The 21,456-nt window shown below is 45.6% G+C and overlaps 1 protein-coding gene across 1 annotated transcript in view; it reads left to right on the top strand.

The window, feature by feature from the left end:
• Positions 1-200: 200 nt before the first annotated feature.
• Positions 201-21,456, top strand: part of rfx1a (regulatory factor X, 1a (influences HLA class II expression)) — a gene marked incomplete at both ends in the record, with an annotated part of 41,258 nt that continues 20,002 nt past the window's right edge. Inside the window, 7 exon segments of the mRNA XM_084329152.1 lie at positions 201-552; positions 4,178-4,287; positions 4,772-4,867; positions 8,951-9,021; positions 16,348-16,702; positions 18,396-18,577; positions 20,974-21,093. Of these exon segments, the coding sequence (XP_084185278.1) occupies positions 201-552; positions 4,178-4,287; positions 4,772-4,867; positions 8,951-9,021; positions 16,348-16,702; positions 18,396-18,577; positions 20,974-21,093 (1,286 nt within the window).

The raw sequence follows: 21,456 nt of genomic DNA, 5'->3' as shown, positions 1-21,456 counted from the left end.
AATTCCACTGAAAAGGTCTCGAAAACAAACACAAATTAAGTTAGGTAGTAGATAAGCAACCGTTGGTACTGGTTTCATTTGACTTTACTCACTTTTCAAAATGTCAGTAGATGTTGAATTGATGACATTTCCCTGTTGTCTTTGTGGCCAGAGCTACAGTATATGACTAGTGCATCTCTTCTCTTCCCCTAGCTCTCGCCATGGCCACCTCAGGCTACGTGGGCGACATCCAGCCGACAGCCACGCCCCAGGGGGTCGGCGTTACCGTCGTAACCATGTCGCCCGCGTCCAACTCCGCCTCTGCCCCTCAGTTCCTGGCCGAGATTCAGACCGCCGTGGTCACTCCCGCCGCTGCCACGCCCACAGGTCAAACTGCACCCAGCGAGCAAGTCACTCCCGCTGCTGCCCAGAAGCCCACGGCCGGTATCCAGGCCCAGTCCGTGGTGCAGGCCCAGCTTCAGACCCAGTATGTGACTGCAGAGATTCAGGGCTCGCCCTCGCAGGCGGGGAACGCTCAGAGCACACCTCAGTACATCGTAGTTACCGTCACAGGTAAGGGCTGAGCGCCAACATATCATGTGTATGTTGTGGGGGCGATGCGAGAGCTCGCTTGGCTCTATTGAAAATAAATTGACTTCTGGTGACTGGTTGATCTAAAGTTACTCCCTGTCTGCACGTCAGCGTTGGGGATTAATCACTAGTGTGTCACAACTGACCCTCACACACCCAGCACCCCTTAATCAACCCCGTCATACTATGAAACAAAGGATGCAGAGTTATCAGATCTTGGGAAGCTTTTAAGATGTTTATGCATATTGGCCTTAGATTGGATGTGTATTGTATTGTGTTTATTATCACATGCTTCTTATACCATAGATTCAAGATTCAAGAGATTTATTTGTCACATACACAAGACATGTAGTGAAATGAAGGTGGCCATGGCCATGCCCGCCTTGATTGTGCAAAAATACAAATAATAAAATAGAATAATAAAATAGAATAGATAGACATGATAAAAAGTAATAATAATAATAAGAAGAAGAAGAAGAATATTAGCAGTTATACTGTATATTACTGCCAAAGCCCATTGTTTATCACCATTCTCGCAATAGATTTAGCATTGGAATAGGATGGAGCCAGACTTCTGCACTAGAGGCTGTCTAACAGGTCTGGCACACCGCATGCGGAAGCACCCCGAACTGCCCTGAAGTGCCACCATGTGCCGCCAAGAGCTGGGATCTGCAGCCAGTTTCCTTCCCATTACCCTTGTTAACAGATCTGACTGTTCGCACCAGCCACGCCACGGCCGGCTTGCGATCTGCAATGATGGTTTCGGCGTCTGGTCTATTTTGAGAGTGAGCCGCGAGCGAATTGGACATATACCAGATTAGAAAACCATCTGTTAAACTGGATAAACAAACACGTTATTAACGTTTTTTAATATGTTAGCTGTCCATCAGTGAAGGTACAGATGAAGGGTAGGATGTGCTTTGTCAATTATATATATATATATAAATGCAGTTCATTTGTGGTGAGGAGAGGACGAGGGAAGGCAGGGAGACACACACAGGGGGGAGGGGTTGTGGGACAGCGAGTGGAGAGACAGAGAAAAGGGAGAGGAGCAGGTGAGAGAGATACAACGGAGAGAGACACTTTCTCTCAGGTCCTTGATAAGTACAAACAGAAACAGAACCATGGATTTAAAATGTCCAAGAGTTATCAAGCTCTTTTTAACCCATGATAAATATCAGCTCTACCTGTGATAATGAAGAGCAGCGTAGCAGATAGGCGTGTGGGGGAATCGCTGTTGGTGTGAATAACCAAGCTACACATTTTTGTTTTGGGCGCTTTGACAGCGGTGTGTTTGCAGCCCTTTCACACACAGGTCAAGTCAAGTCAAGAGTTTTATTTGTCACGGCATACAAGTATACAATGAAATGCGGGCGGTCTTGCCCCCAACGATTGTGCATAATACAATAATAATATATAATAATATAATAAGAATCCAATAGAACGATATTGTGCAATAGTACAAGTAATCAAAGTAGGGTATATCGGTGTACATGAGTTATTTACAGAGCATGGTAGGACATGCTAGGTCCTGTGGTAGTGCAATACACTGTTAGCTACGGATGAGGCACTGGGTCTTTATGTACACTGCTATACAATGCTATATTATACAATCTCAAGTTATACAAGCTCATGTTAAAGTGGCTGCTAGTGTGTGAGCGTGTGTACAGTGTGTGTGTTGTGTGTGTGCTCATGTGTGCTTGTGTGTGGAGAGTTCAGTGTTCAAGGCTCTGATGGCCTGGGGGAAGAAGCTGAGCCGAAGTCTCTCTGTCCTAGTTGCTGGTGTTCGCAGGCGTTTGCCTGACCGCAGAAGCTTGAACAGGCTGTTGTTGGGGTGGTGAGGGTCTTTCATTATTCTGCAGGCTCTGGATTTGCACCTCTTGTTGTATAGGACCTGCAGGGGTGGTAGTGCAATACCCATGGTACGCTCGGCTGAGCGCACCACTCTCTGTAGGGCCTTCTTGTCCTGTGCCGTGCTGTTTCCATACCAGGCAGTGATGTTTCCAGTCAAGATGCTCTCTACAACTCTGGAGTAGAAGGACTGGAGTATCTTCCCAGATACTCTGAACTTCCTTAACTGTCTCAGGTGGTAGAGGCGCTGCTTCGCCTTTTTTACGACTGAGCCTATGTGTGTTGTCCATGTCAGGTAGCCCTTTCATGCACTTTCACACACGCACTTTCACACACGCTCTTTCACACACAAAGGAAGTGCCACTGTTTCATTCCAACCATCCAGAGTGTTCTCCAGTACTGCATCATCTACTGTTCTACCATCCAGAGTGTTCTCCAGTACTGCATCATCTACTGTTCTACCACCCAGAGTGTTCTCCAGTACTGCATCGTCTACTGTTCTACCATCCAGAGTGTTGTCCAGTACTGCATCCTCTACTATTCTACCATCCAGAATGTTCTCCAGTACTGCATCATCTACTGTTCTACCATCCAGAGTGTTCTCCAGTACTGCATCATCTACTGTTCTACCATCCAGAGTGTTGTCCAGTACTGCATCATCTACTGTTCTACCATCTAGAATGTTCTCCAGTACTGCATCATCTACTGTTCTATCATCCAGAGTGTTCTCCAGTACTGCATCATCGTCTGGTATAACAGCATCACGGTCCAGGCAAAACCCAGAGTGGCGAGCCTTCTTAAAATCGCCTCAAAGATATTCAGCAAATCCATCAACAAAACATTTCTGGAAAGTTACACTACAAATGTGTTGAGAATGGCCCATAAGATCATAGAAGATCCCTCACATGTATTACACACAGAATACGAGCTGCTACCCTCACATAGGCACTTCAGATCCAAGTGGAAACTGAAAAGATTCAAAAATTAATTTGTGCCACATTCAATAAGCCTACTTAACAAGCAGGACAGAAATGTGGTTGCAACCTACACGGGATAGTGCAACACAAAAGGGCTGTTCAATACGAAATAACATTGGATTTATGAGACTGTGCCACATCAAATTAATAACGTTGGTTGGGAGGGAAGGAAGGGGTTAATTACATTGTTTCTCTGATGTCTGTATGTCTGTCTAGATGCTGTAACATGGTTGTCTTATGTTTCCTTTTTTTTGTGCTGTCAATAGATAAAAAAAAATTACTAATTAATCTAAAAAAAAATGTAATTAATCTAAATTAATCTAGATTAAAAATAGCATTTTTCTATTTAAGACCGAAGCTTATAATAGATATTTACTTGAGTAAAATCATGGAATTAATGTACAATCAACACAAAGAAAGTATATTTAGATTCAAAGACTATTTTAATAGCTTTCTTTGAATACAGTTTCTCTCCTGTGAAATACAAATGTTCAACAAAACCATCAACATTGACTCAGCTAGATCTCTTTCTTATATCCACGGAGCTAAAATTGAGGATTTTTCACTCCATAGATTAATCTAGATTAATTTATTTTAATGCTTTAAATAATTTAAATTAATCTCCAAAATTAAAGCATTCATTTTGACAGCCCTACTTTTTTTGTAATGCAGTGTTCTGATACAAAACACATTTCTGTACCAACAGACAAAAGAATGATCTTATCTTATCTTACAGTGTTACAGTATTGTAATCTCTCTTATCTCTCTCTCTCCTCCAGAGGGCTCCCTTCATTCCAGTGACAGTCTGTCAGACTCTAGCTCTCCCCCTACCGTGGTGCAGACAGGAGTTCCCACGCAGGTGGTCCAGCAGGTGCTGGCGGCTCAACAGGTGAAGCGCACAGAGACACACGCGCCGCTTTGATCAGACAAGCTTATTAACAAGCCATAGGAATAGTTGCACTGTATTAACAAGCCATAGGAATAGTTGCACTGTATTAACAAGCCATAGGAATAGTTGCACTGTATTAACAAGCCATAGGAATAGTTGCACTGTATTAACAAGCCATAGGAATAGTTGCACTGGCTTGTTAAAAACGACACATTTATTTATTTGTTTTTGTAGAATTCCACTACTACTATTTCTCCTCCCGTGCTACGGGTTTTCAACTTCAGCTTCAAACACTGAGAGATGTTTGGTGTTTAGAGTTTATGATGGGTAATAAAACGTTCATCAGAGATTGGTTTGTGTTCCACTTGTGTTTCATTGGATGGCTTTTCAGATCCAGAAAGCGGTGTTGACCTAGAGAGGTGAACAAGCTCAGTTGTGGCATTGTTTCCATTAACCATATTATTTCATTATCTCCTGTGAGCAGAGGTCCGTGGTGCAGGCCACCTCCCAGATAACCAAGACTGAACCAGGTACCCAGCTCAGCGTCACCAGCCTGCAACCTGTCCACATCAGCCAGGAGGTAACACACACACTCACTCACTCACTCACTCACTCACTCACTCACTCACTCACTCACTCACTCACTCACTCACTCACTCACTCACTCACTCACTCACTCACTCACTCACTCACTCACTCACTCATTCAATAATACACATAAAACACAGTTCACTACTGTTGGCATCTCAAAGGTACTACCTTGGGAACACCCTTAAAGGGACATTTCACTAGTAGAACGTTCAAGTTTCAGCAGCCTTGCCCGTTCACTGCTGTCCCTGTCGACACCACCACTCCTTCCAGGTGTCAGGATCCTCATTCACTTTGATCACTGTTCCTTTTGAGGACCATGTCTAAATATCATACTTCTGAAGTATAAAAAAAAAAATACTGCTGTGCATTTCAATAAAACAGAAGATTCTGAGTCAAAGGTATGTGTGTGTTATGGCATTTGATGTGTGTTTACAGATTTATTATCATTGAAAAATAAAAGCAGATTCGAAAATAAAACAAATTTGTTGTAGGTTTGAGTGTGCTGTGTATCTTTGCCTTTCAGGGAGTGGTTACCATGGTTACCTGCTGCCTTGCTGGAAGAAATATTCTAAACATTTTGTGAAAAGTTGACAGTTGGTCAAACTACACCTCAAGTGAGAAATAGTTCCTATACTATAATTCCAAAATGGCAACATTAGCTCCAAAGAAAGTACCTTTGACTCGTTATAAAATGTATTACACAGAATAATATTGCTGTATTGTTTGTTTATACTTCCAAAGTATTATATTTAGACTAGGTCCTCAAAATGAATGGAAGTGAATGAGGAGCCTGACACCTGGGAGGAATGGTGGTGTTTGGCGAAGGGGACAGGGACAGCAGTGGTCGCTCGCTGACTTGTACATGACTTTAGATACTAAAGTGAAATGTCCCTTTAACATCATAACATAGCACCGGTCCCAAACCTCAACACATCTGTAGCTGAATCTCACCACGTTGGCTTCCCAGCTCCCTCTTAGCAGCAGACAGAGTGGCAGGGAGTCAGCGACAGGCAGGGACAGAGAGCTAGAGGCGTGGCCTCAGCAGCAAGGCACACAGACGACACAGTACGTGGCCTGGGTCTCAGCCGCCCCCGGCATGGACTACTCATACCCCTGCGCCTGCTGCCTGCCAGTGTTCTATCTGGACTGGGAGACGCAGGAGATCGCAGCCACCTGCAGCCCCCTGCAGCCCCCTGCAGCCGCTGCTACTGGACCCAGCTACAGCACTCCTAGTAGGTCAGGGGTTAACAGAAAAAAACAGGGAGACTGTTTATTTATTATTATTATTATTAGTTAGGATCCCCATTAGCTGCTGTGCCATCACAACAGCTATAATAGAAAAGAAAGCAACAGTGATAACAAAAACAGTTAAAGGAACACGCCAACTTTTTGGGAAAAACACGCCAACTTTTTGGGAAATTAGCTTATTTGCCATCTACCCTGGAGTAAGACAAGCAGATACATACCCTTTTCTTCTCTGTGCATGCATGCATTAGGCTTAGGGAACTGTGTACTGTGATCACCACTCTGACTAAACCCTACTGTCACCAATACTACTGTACTGTGATCACCACTCTGACTGTACTATCTCCATGCAGTAGTCTCGGTGGCAAGATATTGTGTGGATTCACGCACGCACGCACGCACGCACGCACACACACACACACACACACACACACACACACACACACACACACACACACACACACACACACACACACACACACACACACACACACACACACACACACACACACACACACACACACACACACACACACACACACACACACACACACACACACACACACACACACACACACACACACACACACACACACACACACACACACACACACACACACACACACACACACACACACACACACACACACACACACACACACACACACACACACACACACACACTGGAATTATATCACTCTGTTGGTGTTGGTATACATAAAACTGGAATTATATAAACATATCACTCTGTTGGTAAACATTAAAATTAAATTATATCACTGTTGGTATACATTAAGATGTAATTATATCACTCTGTTGGTAAACATTGAGATGTAATTCATTATATATCACTCTATTGGTAAACATCAAGATGTAATTATATCACTCTGTTGGTAAACATTAAGATGGAATTATATCACTCTGTTGGTATACATTAAGATGTAATTATATCACTCTGTTGGTATATATTAAACTGGAATTATATCACTCTGTTGGTGTTGGTATACATAAAACTGGAATTATATAAACATATCACTCTGTTGGTAAACATTAAAATTAAATTATATCACTGTTGGTATACATTAAGATGTAATTATATCACTCTGTTGGTAAACATTGAGATGTAATTCATTATATATCACTCTATTGGTAAACATCAAGATGTAATTATATCACTCTGTTGGTAAACATTAAGATGTAATTATATCACTCTGTTGGTATACATTAACTCATTCACCGCCATAGCCATGCCCCCTCTCTGCTCTCTAGCGCCAGCTTTCCATTGCCTTTTTTTTTTTTTTTGATCCACTTTTTCTCCCATTTTCTATATTTTCTCCCATCCCAATTTCGTATCACCCAATTCAACCCTCCCCTGTCACGAACGCTGTTTCTTGCCTCCCACAAGCCGGCTGCAATGTGGACTAAGTCATACATAGCACAAGTCCCCTCCGGTACTTGAGGTAACAGCAGTCGCATCTTTTCACCTGCGCAGCTCGATCTCTCAGTGGTGAGGAGTAACGCGTGGGAGGCTCACGCTGCCCCCGACACTTCCTGATTCCACTGCGCAGGCGCACCAACCGACCTGTAGGAGTCGCTGTCCACAACGCCCGATCCCGACCCATCAGTTTCCCACCCCCTAATACGGCCAATGTGTATTAGTATGAACGACTAGCTAAACTGAAAGCAATGTGGAGCGCTGGGCTCGAACAGGCAAGCCCAGCGTCTCCGTCATTCGTGGCGAGCGCCTTGCCCACTACGCCACGTAGCCGCCTTCCATTGCCTATTTTAACGATGCGTCACGATGTTTGCAGAGCTATATCTATATTCTATATTATAGCTATGGAGAAAATAGTCCGGCTCATTTGACAGACACTATTTGTAGTCCAACATGTAAAAAGGCGTTAGTTTCTACACACTGTAGTTTGTAGTTTATTACACGCTGAACATCGCCCATTCCCAAAAGAATCCAGTCTTTTTCCATAGATTGCGAGATAGGACGCGTTATGTGCAATAAGCCCGAATTGTTCTGGTTGATTCCCTGAACCCCCAAATACTCCCAAATCAAAGGTATATAACATGTACATATGTACCTTCACAAAATCATCAGGGGGGGGGGTGTAGTCTTACCCCGAAAATCCGATCGTTACAAAAAGCCTTGTTTATGACCGGTACAGTAAGCCACTGTGATCATTACATAAACATGTTTCACGTTCGGTAAAATAGACATAGGGGGTCCTTACCTTAGCCAGAAGGTAATCCAAAAAGAATAATTCCAATGATCCCATCGGCGATCGCGATTACAAGTGTATATGTAATTACACGTGTTTACGGGACACTATAGGTTTTGAGGCGATCAGATCTGCTAGCGATTGCTTTGGAAGAGCTCATCCTCCACAGAGCGAGCCTCGATGCCTCGGTGCATTCATTGACAATACTGCTGCCTTTCTATCCGAGTTCAAAAGGTAGATGATACTGCCATCTGGTGAGATTCGACCGGCATTGCAATTCCAGCGTATGTAGCTGTGCCACAGTGATTCAGAGAGCTCCGGCCGAGTCTGTAGAGCAGGGATCAAAGGAAAAAGATCAAACGATCTAATAACGAGTATACTCATTATTGGCGCTCAACGCATGGCCCCCAATAACGAGTATACTCGTTATTGGCGGGGTAATTATATCACTCCGTTGGTAAACATTAAGATGTAATTATATCACTCTGTTGGTAAACATGAATCTGGACATTTTCCATCCCATGGCCATTTTTGGCACATATGATATGATCCCAATTTCTGGAGCATTTCCCCTGTTCATTTTTGACCGTGTTTGTCAGGTGCAGCAGCTGTACACCAACCAGGTGCAGTATGTGGAAGGAGGAGACGCCAGCTACACCACCAGCACCATGTAAGTACACTCTGCCACTGGAGGTGGAATGTTGAGATCAGAGGCTCTGTGTAGGATTGTTAGTAACTGTCTAACTGTACATATGGCTGTTTAAACTAGTAACTGTTTACCTGACTAGTTGCATATATATCTGTTCCCACTGGAGGGCGCTCTAGGCGGAGTCACCCAGGTACTCTACCTTATGGCAACTATAAAAGCAAAGGTATACACCCATTTCGTTCTCTCCCCCAATGTCTCTCAGAGAGAGAAGACTTGTGTTACTGCTGCTTACCATGTGAATAAAGACAAGTCACGCCAGTTCAGGCTCAAGATAGAAACCATGCCTCTTGACCACATTATTGTCGCCCTATAGCTGAGTTCTGTTAACATGGAACCATCTCCATTGTACAAGCGAATGTTCGGAGGAGAAATTCACATTAAACTCCGCTTATCAATATCTAAAACGATATCAACGATCCTACTCTCATCGTCTTTCCAACGTCTTTTCTTTTTCTCTCAGTTTAACTGGTGGTAGGGGATATATACTGCTGTTAACATGATGTTAAACTGGTGGTAGGGGATATATACTGCTGTTAACATGATGTTAAACTGGTGGTAGGGGATATATACGTAAGGTTATGTATATAACCAAGTTCTATGAATTATGGTGACGCTCAGCATCATCTGCACTGTACTTCACTTCGTGCACGTGCACTGAATAAAAAATTCCACCATGTACCTTTACATCCCAACATTCGTCTGGCCACACCCCCATCCGCTTACCTTCATAAGCAGGTGTGTGGTCACCTACTCGCCTCCTTCCCAAACTTTCACCACAAGGCGAGATCAAGGGCCGTAGCGGCGTCTGATGCTGAGTGTCACCATAATTCATAGAACTTGGTTATATACATAACCTTACGTTCTATTTCATTATGGCTTACGCTCAGCATCATCTGCACAAGAGGAGCTGAGTGGGAGCCAAAGCTCGACAAATGTACCCCGCTGAGGCCCCCCACAACCATCAGACCGGGGAAGACCGAGCCCCCCGACCCTCCCTAATGGAGGGATACCCTCCCTATTGGAGGACGGGAGGGAGACGGATCCGACCGTGCGAAGAGGAACTCAAGCAACTCAACGCACAGGGTGAGCAGACCGTGGCTTGACCCCACGACTACGCACACGCACAACCCGCATGCCACCAGGGAACGAACGGAAGGAACAACCCTCGTTACTGCCCCCAGAATCACGGGGTCAAGAGCAACCCCAACCCCGTGGCAAGGCCGTAGCAGCGGAGCGCGAAGGAAGACCCCGACCCACTGAAGGGACTGGATCCCCTGGAAAAAGGGGGCCCGGAGAGGTCAATGATGCCAGGCATCAAGACCCCACCAGGCGGTCACTTAGTGACACCGCCCCCCACATCGCCAGCGTATACGGATAGAGCCCCTCCAAGAGCGGGCCCTTACCCCCCAATAGTACACCGCCTGGCACACTGACCCTGCAGAACAGGCAGTCAGCATGTCCGTAAGCACTCAAAAAGTTCAACCAACGGAAGCAGGCAGCGCACCGGGGAAACCAGGCAGCAGGCTGTAGACCTGAGCCTGGAGCACTGCGGACGAGACAGGCGCCAAAGGAGTCAACTGAAAACAGCCTCCATTAAAAAAAAACCACCCGGAGGGGTCGAGGCAGAGAAGGCTGACACGATTGGCAGACATCATGAACGTGCAGGGGCACACTCAACCGGGTAACCCAGGAGTTGACTCTGCTCCAACACACCAGGGAATCAACCACCCTCTCGGTACACAGACGGTGGTTGTTCCTATAACCCCTCAAGAAAAAACTCCAAAACACACCTGCGGGTATACACTGGCTATACCGCAGTATAAGTGTTTCAGTTTCCAAAAAAGGGTTATTCCAGGCCTACGGGTCGACGAAATACTTCGGACTGGGCCCGGCGGCTCGGGAAGCACACAGGGTTACCAGAGGAGGTCCAAAAGACCACCCCAACAGCCCCCTCTTCGCCACGCGTGAGAGAGGAGCGAAAAGAATGGAGAACCAGCCCTAAGCTCACTGCACTTGGTATTCCCAGGCGGTCTCCCAACCAAGTACTAACCAGGACCGAACCTGCTTAGCTTCCGAGATCGGGCGTGTACAGGTTGGTATGGCCGTAAGCCATTACGATAGTGCAGAGTACAACATGTACCCAACAAAGGGTCTCCATAACGCCTAACCCTGTGACACCCGGGCCGACCCGGCATTTTCCCCCCCGAAAAAAGCACAAGTCCCTCAGGGTACCAGAACAGCAGATCTGCATCCCCGGCGGACAACGGGTTAACTGACCTGGACCAGCGTGACCAGAACCAGTCCCGTGCCCTAACCACGCCGACATGCCCACTCCAGAAGAGGGGGTAGGTATGCGTGTCGATCTAAAACATGAAAAGAGGGCGCCACCCAGACGGTCCCATTTGTACCACGCTCAGTGGCCCACCCCAAGGGCGTGAGACCCCTCTACCTATGTTCTGATCTATTCCGTTAACATCCCCCAGATATGAACGAGAATTCATCGAGACAACCTAGTAAACTGGCGCTCGGAAGAGACAAAACTCCATCCCAGTTGCCCTATAAAAACGCTGTTTTAATAACGAGCAACCAAGGCGCACTTAGCCCCTGCGTGATTCTTAACAGAAATACCCCGAGCCAGCACTATGTACGCGTCGAGACCCAAACACATCAATGGATAGTCTAGCAAGACACCAAACATTGTTCCTCCAAGTCGCCTGGGAGAACGACACAGAGCCGTCGTGCTTCATGTTCCTTCCTCTTTTTATTTAAAAAAGAAAGAAACACAGACTGACATGAATCCCACGTGACGCAGCTGAGGGTAAAAATAGTTTACATTTTTACATCCCGCCACCCTCGCCACAGGGAGAAGACGGAAATCCCCAGAGAGACATCCCATGCGAGCTCTATAGATTGAAAAGAATATATTGCAACATTGAGCTATGTAACACTTGGGTTAGGGCACTCCGAGGAGGAGGCACTGAACCAATACACACTCAATAATCGAATTGAATCGAATACACACACAATAGAGCAGAACTCCTTTTTGAAGTTCTACTCACCTTGACAATCTGAGGAGGAGGCTCTGAAACTCTGAGGAGGCTCCTTCACAGGGAAGGAGAGTCCGAACTCACAGAAGGCACTTCTCCCTGAGGAGGAGCTTCGTGAGGAGGAGCTCTGACAACTCCCTGAAACGGATCCATAACATGGACCCGAACAACCCACGGAAGTCTTACCAACAGAGACGTGCTCAGTGACGTACTCTATGGCGGGGGAATTTCCGCGGTGCACACGCCCAATCTTCCAGGGCGTGGGACCAGGAAACTCCCCCCCCCCCCCCTTCTTACCCTGTAACGTGCCGAACAGCAACGTGACAGGAACCTTGAAGGACAGGTGGTTTTAACCCCTGACCAACAGAAAAAGGGGAGGAAAGGATTACCAGTTCACCCCTTTACGACCCCTCACCCATGATACGATGTAATGACAAGTAGAGCATGACACAGTCATAGCCTGCTACATGAAGCATCGAACAGCCTCACATAGCTCATGTGATAACCTGCTACCTGAGTTTTACTAAGGAAAAAACACAGAACAGAGAGGGCCCCTTTAAGAGCCCCGGTCCAGACTTACACATGTGCTTCTGTGGGCCAAACCTAACCCAGTTGTAGATCACAAAGACACACACAACCCTTCATCACAACAAAAAATGGCACAGTACACTCCTACTACAGAGGAACGCCGTTTTTCATAACGAGAGAAGACAGAATCCTCGATTATGTATTGGCCACAGGCCTTGCTAAGCACACATGATAAGTGACCAAACAATCTTTTCTTTAGGAAAAAATTGTTTCTCAAGTGGAAAGCACAACCCCAGCAATTAAGCTGAGGGTTACATCGTATCCCCACAAACACAGTGACACAATATATTGTAACCAAACATGTCTGAGAGGAGGGGGGGAAGCCCCAGGGAAACCGGGGGGACACCCCTCTTATCTTACCCTTGATACGATCAAGGCGAACAGGCACCTCTGTTAATGTGTGAACATACTGTTCATTGTCATCACAGGCTGAGAAAAAGATTCATTCCTCAATCACATGTCACTAAGCATAGCTGTACAGGTTTAATTAACCCTCTTAGTTGTGAGTTCACCCACGGTACAAGTACAACGTTACATGAACACACATGTTCTCATCACAACCAAACCAGTTCATTTTTACACACGTAAAAAACAACGCCGATTCACTACAGAGAGAAGCTATACCAGTGACAAGACAATTCACACACAACACGCGTCGTATCCTCAATGTATTGCAGCAACACATGTTTTGGAAACATCGTTATTACAAAACATTTAGAAGGGAAGAAAAGAAGAAGTGTTTAAAGTCCGGTCGGGACTCCTACCTTCACCCAGAATGCAGGCCGAAAGAACCGCAACACTGGTTAATGAGACACCGAGTTGAACCCAGCACCTCCTGCGCCGGTGACAAGGGTATGTCCGCAACGCCACCCAGCCGCCGTTCTCCATGTTGACGAAGTCCTCGCTGGCACTGGCAACCGGTTGTAGGGTTGACTAACATCCTCTGTCAAAGATGACGTCGTAGTCAGAGTGTTTTAAGGCATGTTATAGTCACAGTATCGTTTCAACAGTGTAGCATTAAGGTAACAGCCGTCCGACTGATAGCAACAAGCTAACGTTTACTAGCCTGGTAAACACAACGAGCTAGCGCCGCAGCTAACAGCTGACTGGCTAACACAGTAGGCCACAACTAGCACGCCAGCTAAGCAGCTATCACCTGAACTGTACACAACGACATAACAAGCCACACTTCAGACCGGCCGCTGTCCAAGTCCCTCCCCATCCTAAGAGGGAAGAGAAAAAGAATGTCAAACACAGTTTTCAACGGTGATCCAGACATACAGCGGGGCCAGCACAATTCCCATTTCGGGCTGCAGCCGACTTTGAGCATGGAACTCCCGATAAAGAAGATCCTATGCCCACATTTCCTCGTTAGGGTGTACTTTCACTTTTATGTGAAAGATGGGGCCTGTACGGGACAGAGAAGCATCCGCTCGTCCAGAGAATCCTGGGTTCACCAGGTCCTGGTCGCGGCCCACTAGATTGACCATCATGGGCGTCAGACCAAGATCCTCCGACCGCCGTTTAAGAAGCCGAGCAGAGGACCCCAGTCTGGAGTCGGCGTTTCGTAAAATTGTCAGCTAACCCCCATAGCATCAACAACAACCAGAGCTCGCAAGCAAAACAGTACATACCCCACCCTGGAAGCGACCGCTTTCTCACAACAGTCGGTGCTTCCCACAGTCCAGCTGTATGGCCGGAGGGCCAACCCATCCAGCCGCAGCAAGGAGGACTGTAGTTGGGGAGCATGTCAGCGGCGTGAGCTCCTAATACGAAAAAGCCGTTGAAGGTCAGAATGATCATCATCTTCCAGACACTCCAGTAACGAAGACAATATCGCCGTATTTTCTCGAAATAGTGAGAGAGAAAATAAAGATATGATGTCAACGTATCTTCCCGTTCTTTTGTTTTCCAACTTTCTTCTACTAACAACCTCGTCAAGTGGGGATCTACCGAAGGCACTTCCTTGTGGTGAAAGTGAAGAAGGAGGCGAGTAGGTGACCACACACCTGCTTATGAAGGTAAGCGGATGGGGGTGTGGCCAGACGAATGTTGGGATGTAAAGGTACATGGTGGAATTTTTTATTCAGTGCACGTGCACGAAGTGAAGTACAGTGCAGATGATGCTGAGCGTAAGCCATAATGAAATAGAACTGCTGTTAACATGATGTTTAACTGGTGGTAGGGGATATATACTGCTGTTAACATGATGTTAAACTGGTGGTAGGGGATATATACTGCTGTTAACATGATGTTTAACTGGTGGTAGGGGATATATACTGCTGTTAACATGATGTTTAACTGGTGGTAGGGGATATATACTGCTGTTAACACATTGAGTGCCACGCCCCTTCCGGGAAGTGACCCCTTCCGTGCCGCCCATTAAACCCATGTAAACGTAGTTGTAGTTTGTAGAGCTAAACCTATATTTTATAGTATAGCTATGGGTATAATAACGCCCTCGAGTCTCAGTGAGCTGCTTCTGGTCAACGTGCAAAAAACTGATTCTTTTTTCATCCGTACATTTCCGTTTTATACTGTTTTGAATATGAACATAGTCCGGCCGCTTCTGAGCAATTCCAGGGAAAAGACACGAAAACAGCGTTTTTGTGTAATTCAATAAACACGTTGACATTTTTTGCCTGATTATCAGATCTTCCTGAAATCAACGATAGATCATCGTTATTATCCTTCGTCGTGCACGCATGCAATGTGATTTAGACCGGCGCGCCTCCCCCCCCCCCCCCCCTGCAACCCAACGGCAAACAGCCATACACATAAAACACAGATAGCTCCAATAGCTGTAGAAATAAATGTCAGATCAATGCAAGCTTTCATATATGGTGTCCTTACCTGGTCTCTGAAGTAATGCAAAAAAAAGAATCCAATAATCTCATTGCCATTCCAGTTATCCACAGCGATCCTGTCTCCGACGTTGTTGGGCATTGCACTTCAACAGGCAGGCGGGGTCAGTAGTCCAAACCATCCCTACAAGCGTGTGTTTTGCCGGAGTGTTTAGGACCCGCCCCCACGCCGCAGCTCGGTAGGGAAAATAAACGAACCCGTTTCTAATGGGGTGCAATAATGCCGGAAGGCATTAGAGGGCGGTATAAGACCGTCTGCCAGCTCAGACACACTCGGAACAGTATGCACAAGGTGCCCCGCTGAATTATGAATGGCAATAGCGAATAAAAGAAATACTGTGACAGAAACGTAGATCTACGTTTCCGGCACTCAACGATCGGGCGACAGAACTGTAGATCTACGTTTTTGGCGATCAATGTGTTAACATGATGTTTAACTGGTGGTAGGGGATATACAGTATACTGCTGTTTATCTGTGTTTTATGTTTGTTTAACTGGTGGTATTGTTACACCCCACCTGCCACTGTCTTAACTCCCTCACATACATACATACATACATACATACATACATACATACATACATACATACATACATACATACATACATACACACACACACACACACACACACACACACACACACACACACACACACACACAGGAAGAAAACGTTTTTTTTTTTAAATGATTCGTGATCAAAAGATGCAACAGTAGGTCGTCATCGGCAAACAGTTTGCATTGTGTCTCTCTGTAACGCTCCCTACTTCCCGCTCTCTCTCCCCCACCAGTCGCTCTGGCAGCTTCTCCTACACAGACGCTCCCCTCTACACCCAGACCACAGCCGCCCAGTACTACGAGGCTCCTCCTGCCTCCGAGGCCTCCAGCCCCGGCACGCCCCTCACAGTCTCAGTGACGACCGGCGAGGTGGGGGGCGTGTCCATGTTCGTGGCTCATCCCGCCGGCGCCTCAGCCGGGGCAGCGACGGTGGTGGTGGCGGGCGGTGCGTCCAACGGGGACAGCGAGGGGGCGGGCACCAACGGTGGCGCCGCGGGCAGCTATGTGATCCAGGGGGGTTACATGCTGGGCAGTAGTGGAGCGGGGGCTAACAGCTACTCGCACACCGCCCGCGCCTCCCCGGTCACTGTAAGTATCACAGAGGGAGAGGACAGTAGCGTGCCGTCGGCAGACAAAAAGGTATGCAGAGGCGCCAAGCGTGGGAATATCTCTCTCTCTCTCTCTCTCTCTCTCTCTCTCTCTCTCTCTCTCTCTCTCTCTCACACATTCTCTCACACTCTCTCTCTCTCTCTCTCTCTCTCTCTCTCTCTCTCTCTCTCTCTCTCTCTCTCTCTCTCTCTCTCTCTCTCTCTCTCTCTCTCTCTCTCTCTCTCTCTCTCTCTCACACTGGTCTTGTTGCTCATCCACTCCACCACCACTGCGACCGATGGCGCACGCCCCACAATGATGTCATCCTTGAGGTTCGGGGGAAAAGCACAGTTGAAAAATGTCGACTGAACTCTGGACATATCTCATATGTGATATTCTGGTGCACAAAGAAAAAGAAAAGAAAAACAACAACATACACACTGTGACTTCCTCCAGCAAGGCCATGACCTCATTGTGTCTCATGTCATTACAGTGCATGTAATAAGGGGGCGTCTTTAATTTTGCCTGAAGATAATACAACTTCCCATCCCAAATTCATCATATTGCCCCATATGATAATGGTGATACATTTTTTTTTTTTTTTTTTGCAAACATCCCATTCAATATTCCAGGTAATTTCTCATTGCATACCAAAGTTGTATGCCACGGCATGCAAACAGTGTGTGTGTGTGTGTGTGTGTGTGTGTGTGTGTGTGTGTGTGTGTGTGTGTGTGTGTGTGTGTGTGTGTGTGTGTGTGTGTGTGTGTGTGTGTGTGTGTGTGTGTGTGTGTGTGTGTGTGTGTGTGTGTGTGTGTGTGTGTGCAAGTGTGTGTGTGCAAGTGTGTGTGTACGTGTGCGTGTGGTCAGTGGTCAGTAGAGGCATAAACAATAAAACATGCCTTGTGATGCATCAAAATGAATGTGGAAATTCATCTGCATCAATCTGTATTGAGATGAATCCAATGATGAATGTATGTTTTTGTTGTGTTGTTTGATGTGGTCTAGGGTTGCATGTTCAGTTATTGCTGACTGAATCAGTCCCATCACATTTTGTACGACTATTGTACTTTTAAAAAGTACCAAAACTAATGCAATCGAATTGAACTGAACCATGATGGTCAAAATGTACTCTTGTATGTATTTTTGTGATGCATCCGAGATATAAGTGAATCACATCGTCATCTGATTTAATCAGTAACGGCCCCTATAGGTATAATCAGAATCAGAATCAGAAAGGTCTTTATTTGCCAAATAGTTTTCACATACAAGGAATTTTCTTTGGTCGTTATCGGACAGACATTATCGGACAGACATTAACAGACGGATAATACAATAAAGAGGTGGAGTAAAATGAAATATGAGCTAAGTTAAGCACAATAGAATAATATAATTATGAAATAAAATATAGGCCAGGGCTGTACAACTGTAAATAAGAGGTTGAATAAAATTATATGGGATATAAACTAAATTAAATATAGCACAATAGAATATAGTACAATTATAAGTAAAAATATAATAGGAATAGGCCAGGGCTGTACAACTGGGCAGATGTGGTCAATTATATACACTAATTAGAATGAAGTAACAATACAGTGGGCAAGTATATAGTCCAGTGTGTTAATGTAACATGTGTGTGTGGACAGGGTTTTGCTAACTGCTGGAGCCTCCTTCTTGTCCCCTGCCTGTGTGCCAGGTACAGTGGTTGCTGGACAACTATGAGATAGCAGAAGGAGTCAGTCTGGCTCGCTCCACGCTCTACTGCCACTACCTGCTGCACTGCCAGGAGCACAAGCTGGAGCCTGTCAACGCCGCCACCTTTGGGAAGCTCATCAGATCCGTCTTCATAGGGCTGCGCACGCGCCGCCTGGGCACCCGGTGAGGGGGTGGACATCCTTATCCTCAGACACGTACACTACACGGAGATGCATTTGGGGAAATAACTTCTTTTTGTTAGTAACAGGGTTGGCTTGTGGATTCAGGCGGGGTTCCTCAAACAGGTTTTGACAGAGAGGCAGAGAACGAGCGAGAGAGAGAGAGGGAGAGAGAGAGATAGAGAGGGAGAGGGAGAGAGAGAGGAGAGATGCGTCCCCGACACACACGCAGTCATATTTGTGTGTAAATGCTCCGACGAGGGAGAGAGAGAGAGGAGAGGTGCATCCCAGACACACACGCAGTCAAGTTTGTGTGTAAATGCTCCGACAAGGGAGAGAGATGGCGCACACACATTTTTACACACACTTCTGCACGGTCCCGCCGGTCCCTCTCTCTCCCTCTCTCTCGCTCGCTCGTTCTCTGTCAAAACCTGTTTGAGGAAGTGTCGAGTTACACGATGCGCTACTACCATAGAGGGGGCGTTACTGCAGATCACCTACTTGCTAAGTCACATTGCGAGTCAAATCAGAACAGCTTAGTTGAGTGAGGGAAGATCTTGTGAACTCGAGACTAGACTGATGAGTCAATATGATAATTAACAACACAGACCACATTGATATAATCCGCAATTGCTAGGAAACAATGCTAAACACTGGAAAAGGCCATTTATAATGCATGGGACCTTTAAAGATAGGGGTGCGTCACCTTGTTTGTAGAGCTATATCTATATTCTATATAGCTATGGAGACAATACTATGGTCATTTGGCAGTGACTTTCTTCCGTCAAACATGCAAAAAAGAGATAATTTTTTCATGTATACGTTCGCACGTTATCCCGTGGTGAATATTGTATAGTTTACGAGTAACCCGGGATCATTCCTGAAAAGCTGAGTTATAGGGCGCTACATGAATTCTACTATAAGCGTTGGCGTTTCTTCTATTTCCAAATCAAATGTATATAATAGGTATTATGTTTCATCATGAATGCATGAAAGTGGAGGGGGGGGGTCGTTTTTTTATGCTTTGATGGCCAGTAATGGCATTCGTATTGAACACCACACACGCTGATCAGCTGGATCGATATGAAAACATTGTACGATCAAGCTGGAATTGACGTCAGATAGTCCTTACCTTTGATCGTGGGTATTCCAAAAAGAATATTCCAATTGTTTGGTCGCGATTTCCAGTATTGGTGTCCATCTGGTCCACGACATAATCCGGCACAACACATGCATCGAGTGTCCTGGACACGTTTCAATGTGATTGAGTGAACCTCTAGGCTTCCCTGGACTAAAAATCTCCGCCCGGTGGGGTTTAAGCCTGCTTAAGCCTGCTTGATGACCTTACAGGGCGGTTGGTTGGCGCTTGGACTGAGCGACTCAAAGTTGAATGAATGCACTTGGTTAAAGTATTGCGTTTCAGGAAAATCAACTATTGTGATCACAAGTTGTTATAGACTGCTAAAGCCATAGCAATAGCTAAGTAATGCCTACCTACTAGTCTCTGATGCACTAGACTCAACCACCAGTGCTTGGAGGTGCCGGTTGGCGTAACGCGTCAACGTTTGTCCAGTACCTAAATGCCAAGGGCGAATGGATGTGGACACGATGTTGTTATCAGAATGTAACCCCCATTCTGTAACTGATCATATACATTTGATTTATTTGTCTGCTGTTGGGAGATTTGATTTTGATTTTATTAGGGATCCCCATTAGCTGGTGCCATAGCAATCAGCTAGTCTTCCTGGGGTCCACACACAAAAAAACATACAAAAACAATTATTATTGCAAAAACAAAATTATTAAAAGTCAGTACACACAATGCATAATGAAACTACTGTAACAATTAAGATAAGCTAAAATTACATTACAGTCTAAAACAAAAACAAAAAATTACTTTACAGTGATCTATTTTCAACGTTAAGCCAAGAGAGGCGGGCATGCATACGGCTCACATTAGACCTTAGTCAGCAGCCCAGTACCAACCGTGCTGCCCTGTTCTGGACCACCTGGAGCTTCCTGAGGTCACCACTGGCAGCAGATGACCACATCGCATAATAGTCAAGATGACATAAAACTAAGCTTTGCACTATCTGACATAAAAGGGGACGGGCAACAAAAGAAGCACATTTCCTGGAAATACCAATTGCTCTTCCCATTTTTAAAACAATATAATTAATATGCTGAGACCAAGACAGAGTGCAATCTGGGAGGTTACAGTAGTAGTATAGTACACATATCTACAGATATGTAAAGGGATTATGTGCATATATATATATATATATATATATATACACAGCATTATTGTATTGATTACGATCATATTACTGTAGTTTAGTAATGTTAAAGTTGCCCATTGCTCCTCAACCCACACACACTGAACCTCCCTGTTACCCACAGAGGGAACTCTAAATACCACTACTACGGTCTGAGGATCAAGGCCAGCTCCTCTCTCATACGTCTAATGGAGGACCAGCAATACCTGGCCATGAGGCAACAGCCCTTCTCCCAGAAGCAGAGGTACACACACACACACACACACACACACACACACACACACACACACACACACACACACACACACACACACACACACACACACACACACACACACACACACACACCTACACACACATACACACACAATGCTTGATTTTAATTTGTTTTGAGGACATTTAAGGACAAAAGCATTGTTTCCCGCCACACAGCCTTTTTGCGGCAGACACTGAGCAGAATTAAGTTCACACACACATACACACTCTCTCTCCTCTCAATGCATTCTTGAATGGTTTTCTCCCACCATGCTATTTTCAAAGCTTTTCCATCTGTTTCCCTTTCCATCCACATGCTAGCCCCCCTCTCTCTCTTTCACACTTTCTAACA

This window comes from Notolepis coatsorum (genome assembly GCF_963971535.1).
Source record: "Notolepis coatsorum genome assembly, chromosome: 14".
NCBI lineage: Eukaryota > Metazoa > Chordata > Actinopteri > Aulopiformes > Paralepididae > Notolepis > Notolepis coatsorum.
This window is presented reverse-complemented; position numbering and strand designations above follow the sequence as displayed.